Source organism: Dipodomys merriami, unplaced genomic scaffold, assembly GCF_024711535.1.
Source record: "Dipodomys merriami isolate MVZ:Mamm:240054 unplaced genomic scaffold, mDipMer1.0.p SCAF_133, whole genome shotgun sequence".
In the NCBI taxonomy this organism is placed as follows: Eukaryota; Metazoa; Chordata; class Mammalia; order Rodentia; family Heteromyidae; genus Dipodomys; species Dipodomys merriami.
This window is the reverse complement of record NW_027202638.1, coordinates 3,266,381-3,285,000: the sequence shown is the minus strand read 5'-3', so window position 1 is coordinate 3,285,000 and position 18,620 is coordinate 3,266,381. Positions and strand designations below refer to the sequence as shown.

General features: G+C 41.5%; 1 protein-coding gene across 1 annotated transcript in view; it reads left to right on the top strand.

Annotated features, from left to right (window-relative positions):
• LOC138825062 (transcription factor SOX-6-like) overlaps positions 1-15,728 on the top strand; it is a 237,682-nt gene extending 221,954 nt beyond the window's left edge. Inside the window, exons 13-14 of the mRNA XM_070019448.1 lie at positions 835-1,051; positions 9,133-15,728. Of these exons, the coding sequence (XP_069875549.1) occupies positions 835-1,051; positions 9,133-9,436 (521 nt within the window). The 3' untranslated portion in view covers positions 9,437-15,728. The remainder of the gene's footprint in view (positions 1-834; positions 1,052-9,132) is intronic.
• Positions 15,729-18,620: the final 2,892 nt, after the last annotated feature.

Genomic DNA, 18,620 nt, shown 5'->3' with positions numbered 1-18,620 from the left:
GCTGATACTAGAGTTTGAAATCAGAGCCTCACACTCTTGCTTAGTTTTTCACTGACAGCTGGTACTCTATTACTTGAGCCAAATCTCCAATCTACCCCGATCTAGCTTTCTTACCTGCTCCCCCTCAGTCACCCAGTTAGAGCATCTCATGGACTTTTCTGCTCAGACTGGCTTGGGACCACAATCCTTAGATCTCTGAGTTGCATCTGAGTTGCAAGGATTACAGGGATTAGGTATCAACACCCACATCCATGTGAGTTGTTTTTAGAATTGCCCCCCCTCTTTATATATGGAAGAATATCAATATGTGCTGACATCAGAAGTTAGTTTCACCAAACACACTTGGAGTGTGGGAGATGTTTAAATTTCTAGAACGAAGTGAGCTTTTCCTGTGAATGCAGTCATACACAGAAGCATGCTTAGGAAGTTTTAGACTGTTAACCTTTTTAAGAGGAGGAGCAGATGAATTGGAACTTTGGTATAGAAAATGATCTTTAAGCAGCAAAGACGTATTTTAAAAACAATCTATTTAGCACAGAGATAGAGCACTTGCCTACCATGTACAACATCCTGGGTTCAATCCTCAGTATAACACACACACACACACACATACACACACACACACACACATACACACACACACATACACACACACACATACACACACACACACACACACACACACACACACACACACACACACCACTCAATGGTATATGGTAATGGGAACTACACAAAGTAAAGGCAAAAAAGTGGTGTGAGGTCAGTCTAGTTGTACTTGCCAAAGAATATGTTGCCTTAACCACTGAGCACTTAAGGCTATTTTTTGTCTAGGCTCTCGCTGGAAATCCATGTCCAACCAGGAGAAGCAACCTTATTATGAAGAGCAGGCCCGGCTTAGCAAGATCCACTTAGAGAAGTACCCAAACTATAAATACAAACCCCGACCGAAACGCACCTGCATTGTCGATGGCAAAAAGCTCCGAATCGGAGAGTATAAGCAACTGATGCGGTCTCGACGACAGGAGATGAGGCAGTTCTTCACTGTGGGGTATGTATTTCTGCATGGAGCCACCTGGGCTCTGTATTCCTGAAACTGTAGGATGGCTCCTGATGGTGTATCTGGGAGGGAGATTCAGGAAGGGAGGGGGTTGTGACATGTTGGGGCTTGGCTATGGGAATCTTTGCTGTGTCACAAGTACACAGCTTTGCAACATGGCTCCAGCTCAACTCAAAACAAACCTGTCCCAGCTTACTCTCCCCATTGACAGTCCCTATCATTGTCTTCCAGCTAATCTCAGCTCCTCAGTCCCCACACATGGTTTCTGGTAGTTTATTTAGACAGACACATGGGGGGAAAATAAAAATCAACTTTAAGAAAATCTCCAGAAGCTTCCTGGCTTCTCTGGGTGGTGCTTCTGACTCTAATCACAATAGTCTGCTTTTGTTGTGGGATCTACCACAAGATAATTGGCCTTGACATTGGTTAGAAGACCTCATTTTTGGCATAAGATCCAGAACTCCTGTTGCAGTAAATTATTCTGTGGTAGAAGCAGCAACAATATGGATTTTCTTGCTTAAATCAGAAACTAGACATGTTTTTGATATCTTCAAGTCTGATTTCATGTCATTTTGTTTAAAAATTAGGTAATAGATTTCTGGTATAAATTTCGACTTGGCTGACTGGCTGTCTACATTCAACAGAGGCCCCTCATAACCACAGTAGTCAGGATAAGTGGGGATGCTGATGCCTGTAGATTCCAGCACACTCTAGGCCTAGCAGTACGGGGCGGGGGGGAGGGGAGAGGGGGGACTGGAACCAGAGGACCATTCTGGAGGCCCTGGCTGGATTATCTGGAATCAGAGTGGGAATTGTGAGGGGAGAGGGGTGAGAGAGAGGATGAGAGGGGGGGGGAGAGAGCACAGAAAGGAAGCAATATTTACTGTTGACACAAAGAACTGAGGGCTGTGTGCTGGGCCTGGCAATTAGAAAGTGTCCTTTAAAGATGGGAAAAGGGAGACCACATGGAATTAAGGAGCTATTCTTTGCTTAGGGATTCTCCAAAGAAAATACACTTGGACAAAGAGCTGATTTCAGAAGCATATGTTTAAAAGGATAAAATTAACTTGAAATCATAAATAGAATACAAAAACTCCAACAAGCCAGTGAGAGTACTCTGGGACCCTAGTCTGCATAGTATATTAGGGTCCTAGAAAGAAAAGTGAGCTTTCCAAGTCTGAACTACTAAGAGTCAAATACTGACCAGTTCACCTGTAAAACGAAACAGGCGATAGTCCACACCCCGTGAGATGTCAGGGAAAACTCTGAGGCAAGGCTTTCACAAGCGCGTGTTACACTGCTTGGTACAATGCTCGGAAAGGCAGACTGTAACACTGCCATTTTGAGTTCATATATATCTCTATTATGGTGAAGCCATGTTTTATATCATGTTGAATAACCAGTGAATTTCTTTATACCGAGGCAGAACTTTCTAGGATATAGAGAAGCATAAGACGGTTTACTGCAGATTCCAAACTATTACTAATTGAGACATATCAAAATGGTCATCAATTTCCTCTGTTTTAAGTGTTTGCTGTTTTTAAAGGAATTCTTCTAACATTAAAGTACAATGAACTATAACTTAGACTATTCACATGGCAGAAAATCAGTGAAAATATTGACTCAGTGTGTCTGTTCAGTAGAATGGGCATAGGTAACAAAATGCAAATTGGAAACTGTGATAAATGTCTTCCTTTAATCCTGTTAGTATGTCCCTGATACGGTATTTATCTCTTGAACTCAGAATCAAAAGCTTAAACTTGGTATCTTCTGAAAGTCCAGCCTTTCTCACAAATCACATCACCTGTATAAATACTTAGGGCGTTTCTTTCACCCTATTATAAATGGCCGTCAGTGGTAATATTTCTGTTTTCTGCTACTATGTGATTTTTCTGCTAATGTGAATGATAATATTAGTTAGTTTTGTTTCCTTTAGAAAAGAATATATTAAAACAGCTCTGGATCAAAATGTCCCAACACATACCAGTGCTTATAAGATATATAATGAAAATAACTTGAATAATAGCTACCATTTGTGGTGTGTCTACACTGTAATCATATAGTCTTCCAAATAAGAGAATGGAATTGAGGTGGTAGTGCCTGTGAAAAAGATCAAAGATTCAGATTCAGATCCCCACATCTGTCTAGCTCAACAACAAAGAAACAAACTCTTTCACCATGTTTCCACAATGTACACCTCAGGGCCCTAGTCATTAGCAAAGCTGTGCCATTTGAGCAAGGGCTCTCAGAACCTAGAAAAATGAGGCATGAGTAATATATGGTGCATAAAATGAGCTCTGAAAGGTAGTGACCAAGGCTTCCTGACAGTGAAGAGCCTGCTATAGAATTCTAAGTTAGGACCATGGAATGAAGCTATAGAATTACAGGCAATGACCAGAATGTTCTGCTTTTTAATCCCCAATATTAAACATTTCCCTCTACTTTGCTTTGGTAACATTTGCTGTACAATGCAAAGTATTATTTCCACTTATGGATTTGTATTTTTGTTTAAGTAGTTATATTTGATAGATTATTAGCTCCCTCAGCTTCATCTTTGGAAATTGATCTTCATTAAATGTGAAGTTACGACAAGAGGAGCAGGGAGAAAAACAAACACAACTTTCCCACATTGCTATTGACTTCTTGTTGGACTAAGATCAATTTTTATGGATGATTTGGAAAAGACTTGCATAACTTCCAAGCCAATAAAACAGCATTAGCCAACATTTTTGTTCATTTTACTGACTATACAACTGTAACTGATGAGCTAAGATTTTTTAACTTAGCTATTATAAAATGGATTTGTCAATAACATGAGATAGATTTAGCTTTTACCTGGGATCTAAGCCCTTTAATTGGAAAATTAACTATTAGAATTTAGTAATAATCCTTATAAAATTAATGTGGAAATTATATTCTGTGGATTGCTCCAATTGTCTCTTTTCCTGAATAATTATAACTAAATGTCCTTTTTATTTGAAACTGTGCTTAGTAATTTAACTGTAAACTGGTGGAAAATTATTCAGGTCCTCTAAATATTAAATTTGAGGTTTTTGTGTAATAGTAGTAAATTATTGAATACTGAGCATATTCAGTATACTCTGCAAAGCGAACTCTACAGATTACTGAGGATATGTCAGATTTACAAGATAAGCTGTATCATCCCCCTTCCAGTGTTCAGAGATGCTACATAATTTGTTCAAGGCCACACAGCTAGTGAATGGCAGAACTGCGATTTAAACCAGGCTTATGTGAATGTGAAACATATGCCTTTTGCTATTTCACATCCCTCTCAATTAGAGCCTACAAATTGTTTAGAGCCTGTGAAGTAGAGTGGTGACGAGCACCAGTTCTAGAGTCAGACTCTTCTGGCTCGTTGCTCCATTTTCCTCTTCCTTGCTGTAGGATCTAACACATATCAATCTTTATTCCTCTGATCTCTCTACTTGCCCCTGGACAACTTACTTAAACTCTCTGCTTCCTAGTCTTCTCATATGCAGAATGAGAATGGCGATAATGACAGTAATGCCAACAAGGAAACTCCATCTTGAATCTCAAATAACTTTATATATGAAAAGTGTTTAGAACAATGTTGCCAATTTAGAGACTATAAGAACCTGAAGGGTTAGCAAACAATGGGACTTTGCTAGAAAACACATGCAGTTCCTTTACAATTGGCAAAAACCACCCTACACCCAGAAATATTCTTGTGATTTGAACACCATGTGGTGATACTGAGCTCCATCCAGGACACCTTTATTTGCCTACCTTGGTTCATACTTCTACGGGCATCCCTGACTTTTGTTTGGACATGCATGATTTGTAAAGCCCAATACCTGCCTACTACTCCTATTTGTGAAATCTGCAGTGTTTTGACTTTGAAATTGATTTGCAAAGGAAGGAAAAAATGCTTTCTAGGAAAGTAGTTCCTGGTAGACAAAGCTTGAGCATGCTGGCTCGATTTTTCCCTTTTGTTCATTGATTAGCCAGTCAGTTGGTAAGGGGTTATTTGGAATCAGCTAGATACCTAACTCCATACTATATTAATATAGCATTAAGCATTATTTCTGTATACATGAGATTTCAAAAAGCAGACACATACATGAACAGATTATTAGCAAATAACAGTGAGTTGCACACACAGAGAACATAGTGTATACTGTGTACAAATAGAATATAATCAAATGTTGATCTGATGCTATAGATAATACCAAGTAAAACTGAGATTACTATGCAATAGAGCCAGCCAACCTTGGAGCATCTTTGAGAAGTAGACTTGGGGTTTGGGAAGGTCAGACTGGCAGAAAAGAGATCTTTGTTTCCATATAATGGAGACTATGAGAACATTGGGGAAATCTGAGATGTTCAATTAAAAAATACAAAAAAAGATGAGCTTCAGAATTTCCCTAGCAGTAAAGAAAATGTAAGAGGATGAGTAGAGCAACATTTTGAAAACTCTAGACTTATTCAGTGATGTTCACTTAAAATTTCAGACCTTTTTCATATTTATAACCAAAGGTCAGTGTAAACCTTAGCTTATGATTTTGCAACCACAAAGCAGTTATAATTTAAAACAGCCTCAGCATTGTACATCCAGCCACTCCTAGAGTACTCGTTGCCTTCTGCTTTGGCTCCTGGAATGCAGGATCCCTCTCCACCTCTCATGAGAACTGGTTCCTATATGAACATTTCCCAATGACAGAAAGCAATTTTTGCTAAACTAAGCCCCTCCTAGATCTTTTCTTGTTTATGAGAACAGATTCAAGCCTCTAAAGATGGTTATATTCATATCCTTTCCTATTACCCTCCTTTCTATTTATCTTATTTTAGAACATCTCTTCCTGTCTGGAATAGGTTTCCTAGAGTTTTGGCTTGCTTTTTTTCCCCTCTCTCATTCACCTAGTTTATGAATGAATGAATATTCATTTATTCTATTCATTCAATAGGTGTTTATTGAGTGCCTTCTATCTTGCAAGCATTGTCTAGATTCTGGAGCTATTTCTCTGAAGATTCCTGTCCTCATTCAATCAAACAATTAATGTTTACAAATAGTCATAAGTACTTTAGAAAAAAGGTAAAGCAAGGAAAGTGGCTGGAAGCTTCAGAGGATGGAGACAATGTTCAATAGAGTGGCCAGAGGAAAACCTCACTGAGAAGGTGAGGGCATTAGACCCAAGTAGGTAAGGGGGCAAGCTGGGCAGGTATCTAGAAGTGAGCAGAGAAAACAGCAAGTGCCACGGTCTTGCGGCGAAACTCTGCCTCACTATTCAAAGAGAAATAAAGAGGAGAGAATGCCAGGGGCATAGGAACACCAGTAACAGATGTCAGAGAGATGACAAGCCAAATTGAATGAAAGATTGTAGGCCATTGTAAAAACTTTCAACTGGACTCTGAATGAGATGGAAAAATATTGAAGGATTATAACTAAGCAACACCATGCTGTCCTGTGACTTTGGTTTCAAAGAAGCACTCTAGCTACTGTTCTGAGACTTGGCTGAGAAGGGAATGGCCTGCAGGAAGTTCAGGCTCTTGCAAGAGATGGCAGCTTAGACCAGGAGTATAGGCATGAAGGTGGTAAGAAATAGATGGGCTCCAGATACTGCCTTAAGTGTTAACTATGTTTTCTGGTTGGTTGTTTATATATAGGATTTGAGGACTGTCCTGAGACAGTTCCTTGTCTGATAAAAGTTAAGGAAATGTTATCTGAGCTGAGTATGGCTGTGTGAAGACCAGACATGTGGGAGAAAGATCAGTTCAGTTTTGCTCCTGTAAGATCAAGGATGGTGTCCAAGCATCCAGATAAAAATAAGCAGTTGTAGATGTCTGTAATTTAGGAGTGAGGTATTTTCCAGGTTTTAACTCAGGACCTCATACTTGCCCACCTTGTTTGGAATTCTGCCACTTGAGCCACACTTCCAGGATGGCTTTTTTTTTTTTTTGTCAGTTGTGGGGCTTGAACTCTGGACTTGAGCATGTCTTTGAGTTCTTCAGCTCAAGGCGAGTGCTCTACCACTTTGAGCCACAGTGCCACTTCCAGTTTTCTAGTGGCTAATTGGAGATAAGTGTCTCATGGACTTTGGTGCCTGGGCTGACTTTGAACCATGATCCTCAGATCTCAGCCTTGAGTAGCTAGATTTACAGGGTCTGGCGCCCAGCCGGTTATTAGATGGAGTCTTGTAGACTTGTCTATCAAGACTAGCTTTGATCTTCTGGATCTTGGTCTCCTAAGTTTCTATGATTTTAGTGCATCCTAGATAAGGTTTAATGTCATAAAACTGGGCAAAATCACCTGGGAAATTTAGGCCCTTGTACCTCAGAGACCAAGTCCTAAGGTGCTTCAGTTCTTAGATGCCTCAGCTAAAAGAAAAGTGACCAGCTATATCAAATGATACTCACGGTATAAGTCAAGTAAGATGTGAACTGAAAACTGACACTTGGAGATGGTGTGGAGATTGGTGGTCTGATTCCAGGCTGTTTCATCATAGTGTTAGGAGTAGTTGAAATGAATTTAAGGAAGAGTTGAAAGGAAGGAAATCAGAAAAGTCGAACAATAGCTGGCGGGGATGTGAGCCAAGAAAGTTTGGTTATTTTCTTTTGAAAGGGGCTCTACAATAGCTGGTGTGGTGGGAATGGCGCAAGGGAAAGGGAAACTTAATGATACAATGGAAGAGGCAATGGCTAGAGAGCCTCCGTAGTATGCAATAGTAAATAGTTTGAATGGAGCAGCAGAAGCATTCGCCTTATATTGATTGGGTATGAACTGATTCTTAGGGGGACAGGGACTCTGATACAGAGGCAAGTCAGTGCACAAGTGGGAGCTTATGATTTGCTTCTTTCTGTCCCTCCATGAAATGAAAAGCCAGGTCATTGGCTTGAAGTAACAAGGGAGACGAAGTTGGATATTTGAGCACTGAGCAAACATGAAATCATTGTCTAGAAAAGAAGGCAGAGCAGGCCAGGCGAATGTAAAGTATGATGGCTGGACAGCACCAGAAACTAATTTAAAATTCATGTTTGTAAACTGAGAATGGTGAGCATGGTGTTGTGTTTTCTCCAGCCAAGTTCATCTGTGTGCCTGAACAGAGTAGGCAGAGAGCTATATTTAACTTGAGTCTTTTATCAGGTAAGAGAATTGAGAGTGTGAGGGAAAGAGTAACCACAGAACTTACCACTGGGTAAAGAAGTGAGTGAGGGCCAACCACAGAGGGTACAAGTGAGAGCAGTGAACACAGGCTGGAGGATCAGGAAATTGTAGATCTTCATGGGGTGGGAGGACACTGGGAAGATCTCATGTGGTGGCCAGACAGCAGAGTGTGTAAGATCCAGATGAACAGTGAGTGACAGACAAGACCAGCTACATACAAGAGAGTAAGCACCCAAGACAAGGACAGGGCCAGATCATCACCTCGTCGTGGAGGTCAAGAAATGGAGTGATGAGGTGGCAGAATGATCAGGACACAGGTGGTGAAGCTGTCAAGAATTATGGTGGGCAATGTCAGAGAGAGCAATAGTGAGTCCGGTGCTAACATCCTTAAGGAAGGAGTAGGGTATTCATGGGTAATACAGTCAGATGACACAAGATTTTTTTTCAACTGTACAGTATTCAAACTACAGTGAAGATAACACCCATCTGCTTACCAGTGTCATTACAATGTCTCATGCCACCAATCAATTTAAAACAATACTCTTGAGCTCTTTAAAACCAATCTTTCATGTCTTCTGGTGAACTATAACATTGGTTCTTAATGGCAAGTGCTAGCCAAACATTGCCATATTTGCCAAGTACAAAGAACTCTGCTTGTAGTTGCAAATTCATCAGCAAATCACTCCATTGTATTATTTAACCTCCAACCACAGCATTAGCTGATAGTCCACAGCATTGGACGGAGAGTCAGTGCTAGGACTCCTCAGGGGAACGCTTTTGTCATATTCTTGTCATTTACTTAGGATGCCAATGTCATTTACTTAGAAATTCTGGGGAACCAAGGGCCAGAGTCATAGAGAAGCTCATGTATATAGAGGTTTGTCCTCTGTTTTATTTTTTTTATGTTAATTTTTTTTCATCTACACAGGCAACAGCCTCAGATTCCAATCACCACAGGAACAGGTGTTGTGTATCCTGGTGCTATTACTATGGCAACGACCACACCGTCACCTCAGATGACATCTGACTGCTCTAGCACCTCGGCCAGCCCAGAGCCCAGTCTCCCTGTCATCCAGAGCGCGTATGCTATGAAGACAGACGGAGGAAGCTTAGCTGGGAATGAAATGATGAACGGAGAGGATGAGATGGAAATGTATGATGACTATGAAGACGATCCCAAATCAGACTATAGCAGTGAAAACGAAGCCCCGGAGGCTGTCAGTGCCAACTGAGGAGTTGTTGTTTGCTGAATTAAAAAAAAATACTCTGACATTTCACCCCCCCCTTCCCCCTTACAAAAAAGTTCTTAAAGAGCCCGCATGCATTTGTGGCTCCACAATTACATCAGCAGAATGGTCTTAATTGTTTCGTAAAGTGTGAGACAGATTAAGTTTTCCCTGATTTTTCATGAACTTGAGTTTTTTGTCGTTATTGTTATTGTTGTTGTTGTTGTTTTTTAATTTAGGTGAAGACATATTAAATATGAGACACCAGGACTTGAAAACTTATCTCAACCCATAGCTGTCTTATAAGTCTTATATTTTTGTCTTACATTTTTTTTTTCCTTTTGGATGTTGATAAAGGTTTAAGTTACTGTTTTAGATGGGGTTAAACATTCTCACTCAGGTATGCTGTGCCGGCCTACAGGTTGTGAATGTGTTTTTATTCTGAATTACTTTAGAAAACAACAAGATTTTGTATTGTGAAACAGGACAAGCCCACAGCGCGTGCAGCTGCATGTAGAGCATATTCAAAAGGCCTCGGAATTCCATTTTTTTTTCCACATGTAGAGTTAAACCTTGAATGTGCCAAACCTTTTCATAACTTTTGAATCTTAATATTTTAAAAGTCTTAAACGAGACACTGCAAAGTCTTAGACAATCTTTGGCATCTTAAAATAAAATAGCAAACCACACCTTCTTTTTATTATTTTATTTTATTTTTCCAGAAAATGGTAAAGTACTCAGGAATCTGGAGACAAGATGTAAAGAATGCATGAGGTTGCCACAGTGCACGTATCCAATCGTGTTTGCCTCTTTTGTGCCATCAGTGCAGGGCGTGGAATGACACACACCAGACACCAATATGGAGGTCTTCTCGGCCCGAGGCCACCTCTCACTACATCCATTTTCCCCTTTGCCTTTAACCCTGACATTCAAGCTTTGACACATTTTCTCTTAAATAATTTATTCATTCCAGAATGTCATGGGTCTACTTACTATTTATTTAAAAATTATTGGTGGCATTAATTTAATAATTTTTAACCCTCCTTCCCTGAAGAACTTTCAGCCCTTTTTTTTTTTGTTTACCTCCCTCTCCTGCTAGATACAAGAGGTGAATGTCCCCAGAACATCTGGAAACATTTCGAAAACAAGATGCTATCAAATACCTGCATTGTTGCTTTGAATGATGAGAGTACATCTGGTTTCAGGCTGTGTGTTGGAGTGAAGGGGTACAGTCTCACACTTAAATATGTATGCCCTCAAGGGTCACTATGACCTCTAATCTATTAGCAGAGTTCTCCCCCAGTTCACTTTGCAGAAAGTGATGGGTTGTGCATCAGTGGCACTTCCCCTGAATTCCACTCAGCAGAGAGGGTCAATAGTGGTACCTGCTAAGTAGGAGAGTCTTGTAGCTCACCTGAAGCCCAACGCTCCTGGGCCCTGTGGGCAGGCTACAGAGGAGCTGTCGTGGGATGGCACCTTTACACAGTTGCTTTTCCAAGCTGGCACATCTGGAGTGGATCTTTGCAAAATTGCTAGGATGTAAGAAGCCATATGACAGCCTCAAAACAAAGATAAGAGGCAGATAGTCATGAACCAGAGAATGAAAGAAAACTATAAGGAAGGAGAAGGGGGAAATACATTCCCTATATGGTATGTTCCTACTGCTAACTCTGGGGAATGGACAGTGTGCGAGGCAGCAGACACGTTCCTCTGTCTGATCCTTTTCTGAATGGGGGACCTGATCGCATGTGAACAAAATGAACTGCACTTGTCATTCAAGGCATGCTCTGGAGCATGCGACTTGGGCTGGGAGGCTGCAAGGGTCCACTCCTCTTGTCCTAAATGCAGGGAGCTCAGCTCTGCCACACTGACCTTCCTGAACCTTCTTGATTGCCTGTAGGAGAGCCTCACCATGCAGAATGGGTCCGTGGGAGGGTGTCAGTGAAGGGGACAGTTTGCCAAATAGAGGATAACCCAGAAGCTCATCGCCAGGACATAGGAACAGCCCCATCAGAGTTCTTGAGCCATTTTGTCACTTGGAAGAAAATTGTATACCTTCATATTTATTTAAAGAGTGCTCCAGGCCATACCTAATAGCAATAAATAGGTCTAGCCAAGATCTGGCTCTGTTATTAGCTGGGAGTGCGCTCAATGAGCTGTTAAGGTACTGATAGGAATGTTTTGTTCTTAATATTGTTTGGGGATTGGAGTTTTGTTGTTGTACATTTATTTCAAATGAGGAGGAGACCATTTTTCTTTAAAAAATGAGTATTTATTATGTCTTACTGATTTCTTTGATTATATACCTCTCCTCCTTAGTTCATTCTCATGTTTTTGTTTTTGTTTTCTCTTTCTCTTCGGTTTCTTTGGCTTTTGCTGTCACTCCATTTTTTTTTTACCGTGTTGCATTAGTAGAGCTCTGTATGGCTAGCATTGTATTGTATATAATTAATTTTGCACAAAGGCAAACATTTAGCATAGTAGGTTAATTTTGTTTGTTTTTATGACCATGCCAAAATAATATTCTGGGCTGGTGGAGAACAAAGGACTGTTCTTTAGGACTGAAACTTGATTTTGCTTGTAGTAAGAAGAAGAAAAAAAAAACAAAAAACACACACACTCACAGATGTTGTTTCGTAAGTGTTATAAGCACTGGATATAAATGGTATTTTTTATCACTTCTGACTAATGTGAAACTGTTGTACGAAAACTACACGAACAAAAGTCATCTGTTTCGACTCGTGTGGGCTTGCCTCACAGTTGCCGGATTTGAGTCATTTTTATGTCTTGTTATTTCATTTATTTATGCAAAATACATGTGTGTATGAACACTTTGTTTTAGCTCCAGCTCTGCCTCAGTACAGGGGTTCAGTAACTTTTAGCTATGTCCTTCAAAATGAAAAGCTATTCAGGACTGATCTGATTGTAAACGCCCCTTTCATTGGCTCAGACAGACAGTAAGGCTGTATCTGAATCTAAATTTTGTGCATACACAGCTTATTCTATTTATTAGCCAAGTTTGGCTCTAAATATCCATGGGAAAGAAGAATGACAATCATAGGGATTACTTCATTTTATTTCAGTGGGGCTTAAACAAAGTTCTTATGACTTTACCATCTCATTTTAGATTTTTTTCTAATTGTGTAAATATAACATAGAAATAGAATTTATTTTTGGTTCATGAATTCTTGGTGAGAAATAAGTTATATGTTTCCTTTTTCTTGTTCTCTGTCCGTATGTGTTGGACTATGCTAAAGGCTGATGTATTTCTGTGCCTTCTAGGCGCAGGGACTCAACTCCCATGAGGGCAGGTAGCGGGCAGCCTGCAGCCCAGGTAGCACAGCCCCTCCCTTGGCTTCTTTGGCAGTTGGGAAACCCAGGTCCACAGACTCTTCCCTTGCTTTCTTAGATTGATGAATTGCACGTTCTCCATTTCCAGTGTGGCTAGGAGAGAGTCGATTTGCTTGGTGAACCCACAGAAACCTGTGTTGTGTGATCATTTCATGGCAAGAAGCATGAGTTACCCATTTTAAAGCTAAAAATCTGTGTCTCTGACTGGCTATGATCAAAAACCCTGCCAAGCCAGTCAAAGAAGGTTAAGAAACTTTATTCAGTGTTTCCTGTTCCATAGTATCTTCAAATCAAAGGTCAAGAACTTACACATTAGGGTCTTCTTTGTCATCGGGAATAAGGACACTGGTAGACAATCCTCTCCTTAGAAAAAATGGGCCATATGGAAAAAGAAGGAAGGAAAGGAAAGAAGGAAGGAAGGAAGGAAGGGAAGGAGGGAGGGAAAGGAAAGGTTCATCTGCGGACATGAGCAACCAGGTCAGCAATTTCTTTACTTCACAGAAGCTTTGTTGTTGTTCCCAGTAGCTGGCTCAACCTTTCAGGAGCGCATCATCATTTTGCTCTATTTGGTATTTGATACCCTCTAGCCTTGTCCTCAAGCCTGATTTGATTTGCCAGGGTCCTAACATGGACTCCAAGGCCAATGTCTAAATTCAGGTGTGGGACTCACTGTGCTATTGAGCTTGTAAAATTCTGGCCTCCCCTGGACATGAACCCCCACAGGGGCCGGGAGTGTTTGAAAGGGTGTGATGACTCTCAGGCTGAAATTAAAGGCTAAGTTCTTTGCCTTAGGAAGCTAGGTGGTTCCTTTGGTTTTCACCCTCCTGAGCCAGGAGTTTCAGGCACTAGCTGAAAGCTTGGATTGTCTCCGGCCCCTTAATGGCAAGGTGGCCTGGTCCCTTGAACACCACAGCGGAGGCAGCTGCTCTCAACTCATTCGTTTTGCAAAGAGTTGATTTCCACCAACTCCTTAGGGAAAGGGGGAAAAAAGAATCACTTCATAGTTTTCAAACCTACAAGAAGTCCTGTACCAAGTGCCAACAATTGCAAAGAAAGGCAGCTAGAGGAATGTATTTAAATGACTGGGTCTTCCTTTTTTAATGAGCAAGTGACAGAAATGGTGGCTGTGGCCTTGCCTAATGTTGTACACATTGGTCCAAGGATTGAGTTGGCACTTGAGCTCACTTCTCAAAGTATAATAATATCATATGACCTCACTTGTCCTTTTACAAAAGCACTTGCATCATTTCCTTAAGCCATCTGTCCCCTGACGTGTTTTCTCCCTTAATAAACAGCTCTGTTATTCCTGCCAATCACGTTCTGTTTCTGATGCCATATACTACCCTGTGCTAATATTGATATGCAAACACATTTCCCTCTCACCCCCAGCCCATGGTTTACCTTGCAGAAGCTCATGAACAAGTACTGGGAAAGCCAGTACCTTTAGGGCAGAGTGAGGGGGTGGGTGAGCTAGGGGCTAAAGGTCTGGCTTCTGCAGGGGGCTTGCCTAATGGATGTGGGTGGCAACAGGAACACTTGAAAGCAATTTGGTGACATTTCTGGCTCACAGTTTCGTATTCCTGAAGAACCACAAGCAGATATTGAGGCCTCAGTGCTGGTCCTCTTGGAGTATGGGGAATGTGCAAATATTTAACTGTCTAGTGTGCCGCACATTGCAGTCTGCTCATGTGCATTCTCCGTTTGTCTTCCTTTGTCATATGTGTTTTTGCTTTTTTTTTTGAAACTGCAGTCTTTATTGTATCCTTCTCCAGCTTGTTGCAAATTAGAATGCTTAGCATTTATGTTCATTCATTATTGTATTTGCCATGTAAAATTTTTTATTACCTTAGACAAGCTTATAAGCTGTTACTACATAACTTATCTTACTGTAACTCTTTTATTTCCCCACATTGTAATTGTTTGTAATGTATATTGTGAGATTGTATTCTATGTTAATTTAATCAGCACAATTCACTGACATGCTGGACTGACATGCTGGCTGCTGTTTCAAAGTGTAAAGTTTGTGTAGGGCTGTTGGGACAACCGCAACGCTGTTGTCAAGGTACTGTGCTCTGGTTTCTATGGCAACACTGTGGGTGTGACCCTTGAGATTCTGGGGACATTTAATACACCCTTGAGCAAAATTTAACTGCAGATTTTCTTTGTAGAAATTCTATGTATCATGCAGGTACCTACTTGGCCCATGGCTGGTAACTATTTGGGCAATTAGAAAACAAAAAAGCAAAAACAAAAAAAAACAAAAAAAAACAAAAAAAAAACCTAGTGTCTATTGCTGCTTTGAATATGTTTGAAAGTCTGAAAATGTAAATAGTTTATCAAAAAAAATCTTGTACAGTCCAGTGTAAAGTTTTTAAATGACCTTAAGGGTTGCTATCACATCTTTCTCACACTCTCCTCTTGATAATGAGAAAAAAAAAAAAAAAGAAAAGTTTGCTAAGGATTTAAAGAAATGGAGGGGAGGGGAGAAGTTCTTCAAGTGTAAAGGAATGGATCGTTACTCTTAGCTATGTTGCATACACAAACCTCTTGGATTTTGTTGTGCAGTATTGACGTGAGATAAAACTCAACATTGAATAATCTTTCAGTGGTACTTTTCCAAGTCTTCCCCTCCTCTGCCTCATGAATAAGGGAAAAGACAACGTTGAAAGACACACTGTCTTTATCTATCCTGGTGTATGTTGGCACCTTAGCTACTTTTTTTTTCCTTTTTTGCACAAGGTGCTTTCCTGATATGTTAGACATGCCATCCTTGGGTGATAATGTATATGCCATGCTGTGGCTCAGGCCCGCAGGGGAGTGTCTATAAGAACTGCCTATTTATGCTCATTTACCTCAAGACTGTCCTCTATCCTAATCTAGTTGTCATCACTCCATCTTTTGTACTGCTGTTGACACTTACCAATTAAAGATAAATTTTGTTTTATGACCTCTGTGTTCATTCTGGTCTGTGCCTCACACAAATGGTTACCCCATGGAGTTCGGCAAACCCTGGCTGCTGCGGCCTACCAGAGCCCTCAGAAAGTGCTGTCCTCGCCAGGCCCGGACGGGAAGGCTGGGCAGTCTTCAGCCTGAGGAAGACTTGCTGCCTTTTCCTGGAGGGGCCACGCACGACAGCAGCAGGAATTGCCTGTGGGTTTAGAGGGATGAAAAAGACCACTAGGTCCGAGATGGAATTTTGTCAAGAGACCACGTGAGAGATGTCCCTGCCTGTTGGCCTGACTCCCTGAGTGTGAATGTCCCGCTGAGCTGGGCGCGACAGGAGCTCCAGGTCCAGCCTGTCACTCCTAGCCTGGCAGCTGGCAGCAGCAGGCTCAGCACTCAGCCTGGCCTATGATGGTCTCATCTCTTCCAGCAAGGAGGAACACCAAAGAGAAGGAGCTTCATCCCCGCCTCCCAATCAGATCCGCTCCAAAGGTGTTTGCAAAGTGATTTCTGTGGCATAGAGAGTCTGACAGAGGTTGGTAGTGGGTTCCAGTGAGCAGGGCCTTTAAAATGGACCTGTCAAGCCAGCTGTACCAGTACTGGGATTCCCAGGGTGAGTAACCCACACCAGCAGGGTGGACTGAAATGGTCTCCATAGCAAGGAGAGCCTCAGTGGCTGCTGCTTTCGTGTGTGTTCTATTTTAAAAGCCTCCGAGAAAACGTGGACCTTTTATATCAGGCATCCTGTGACCTCTCACAGTAACTGCGCTAGAAATCCCTACTGCTCAGGGAATACTGGGGGCAATGAGATGAAGGGCCTGAGTCAGACCTGCAGCAGCAGCAGCAGCAGCAGGGTAACAAGTAGAGCATGTACATACAGCCGCCTCCACTGCCCACTGCCCTGAGCCAGCAGGGAGCTTGGTTGGTGTCATGGACTGAGCCAGGTGTAGAGCATGCCTACCTTTGTAGAGTTCGAAGATACTAATCTGGACAATACTCTTCATTGAAACTTTTCTATATTGGGAGAGCCATTCCAAGTCAGTGCAACAGGGACAAGGGCAGCAACAATCTAAGCGTTTAGGACTCTCGCTGGGCTGCCGGTCTCCCTCCATCCAGTGCTGCTGCTCAAGCTTCCTCTAGGCATGCTGGTCAGAGCTTGGGAAGGACAGATTGAAATGAGGAAGCTTTGTAGAAGTTTGCTCAGTCCTTTCTAGACACCCGCCGCTCTGCTCAGAGATGAGGACTCCTCCTAGGAGGCCCCATCCACAGGTTTCTGCTCTGGAAAAGTAAGGAACACAGCTGCCGGTGGGGAGAGCAAGCACGGGGATCCCACCAGGCTGCCCTGGGAGCAGCTGTTCACTCATTATCGTCTTCCTTCCTTCCTGGTGAAAGAAACGTGGTCTAGGCAACACCCTTTACTTGAGCCTTGCTTGCCGAAATGTGATTCACAAGACAGCAGGGCCAGCCTCCTCTGAGACCCCCCCCAAAAAAAAGACTGCATGGATATTACTTTCAGAAGTGTTCAATCCAGTCGAGTCCAGTATGCATACACTGGACACTAGACAGAGTGAGTCACCCAGGGAATTTGCGATCGAATTGGACTAATATTTACTTCTATAGAAGACTAAAAAAACCCGCACTAATCAGCAAAAAAACAACAAAAAGTCTACCCTCAATACACTATCTGTATTGATATTTCTGTCAACGTTACTGCCATCGATACAGCAGAAGATGTTTTAAAAATAGTAATAATTAGAACTAGGAGCCATAAAACATATAAATGTAATTTAGCATTTCAAGGCTCAGAACACAGTAGTTTCATTCTCTAACAGTCCCTAAGATGGCTTGTATCATCAACTAAACCTGAAAAGTTACATTGAGGAAAATGGTGTCAATTGTCATCCTTAATATGATGTATCAAGTTTCTGATTTTAAATCACAAACAGCTAATAAATATTTCCATGCCCATACTAGGTCTACAGAAACAAGAGCAATGCCAGGTGCCACTGGCTCACACCTGTGGCTCATGCCTGTAATCCTAGCTACTCAGGAGGCTGAGATCTGAGGATCATGGTTCAAAGCCAGCCCATGCAGGAGAGTCTGTTAGACTCTTTTTTTTTTTTTTTGTCAGTCATGGGGCTTGAACTCTGGGCTTAGACGCTGACCTTGTGTCCTACAGCTCAAGGCAAGCTCTCTACCACTTGAGCCACAGTGCCACTTCTGGTTTTCTAGTGGTTTATAAGAGTCTCACGGACTTTCCTGCTTGGGCTGGCTTTAAACCATGATCCTCAGATCTCAGCCTCCTGAGTAGTTAGGATTACAGGCATGAGCCACCAACGCCTGGCTTCCATGAAACCTTATCTCCAATTAACCACCAAAAATGGTAGAGCGCTTGCCTTGACCTGAAGAGCTGAGGGACAGCACCCAGGCCCAGAGTTCAAGCCCCATGGCTGACAAAAGAAAAAGAAACTAATGCAATAATGAGTATATTCTTTTAGTTGAATTTTATTTTTATTTCTATTTGAAAGTGATATATCAATTTAAATGCAAACGGTATTTCCATTCTAAATTATTTCATGCAAAGGGTGAGATTCTTTCCAGCTATAGAGTTGCGATACACACTGAGAAATGAAAGCAGCACTGACATCACTAAGGAACAACACAGGCAGGTAACAAAGTTTAGGCCACAAAACCAGAAGGGATCATGACCACGGAGCAGTGAAGATCATCATGCACAGAGAAGCCACTGGCTCTCACTGGAGTTAGAATATGTTTCATTACAAAAATGAATATGACTGTCAAAATACGAATAAAAACTATTCCTTATGAAGGCCCTTAACTGCATTTCCTTTTAAAGAAATTAACCCACCTAGAAAAAGGTATGTTGCTTTGCATA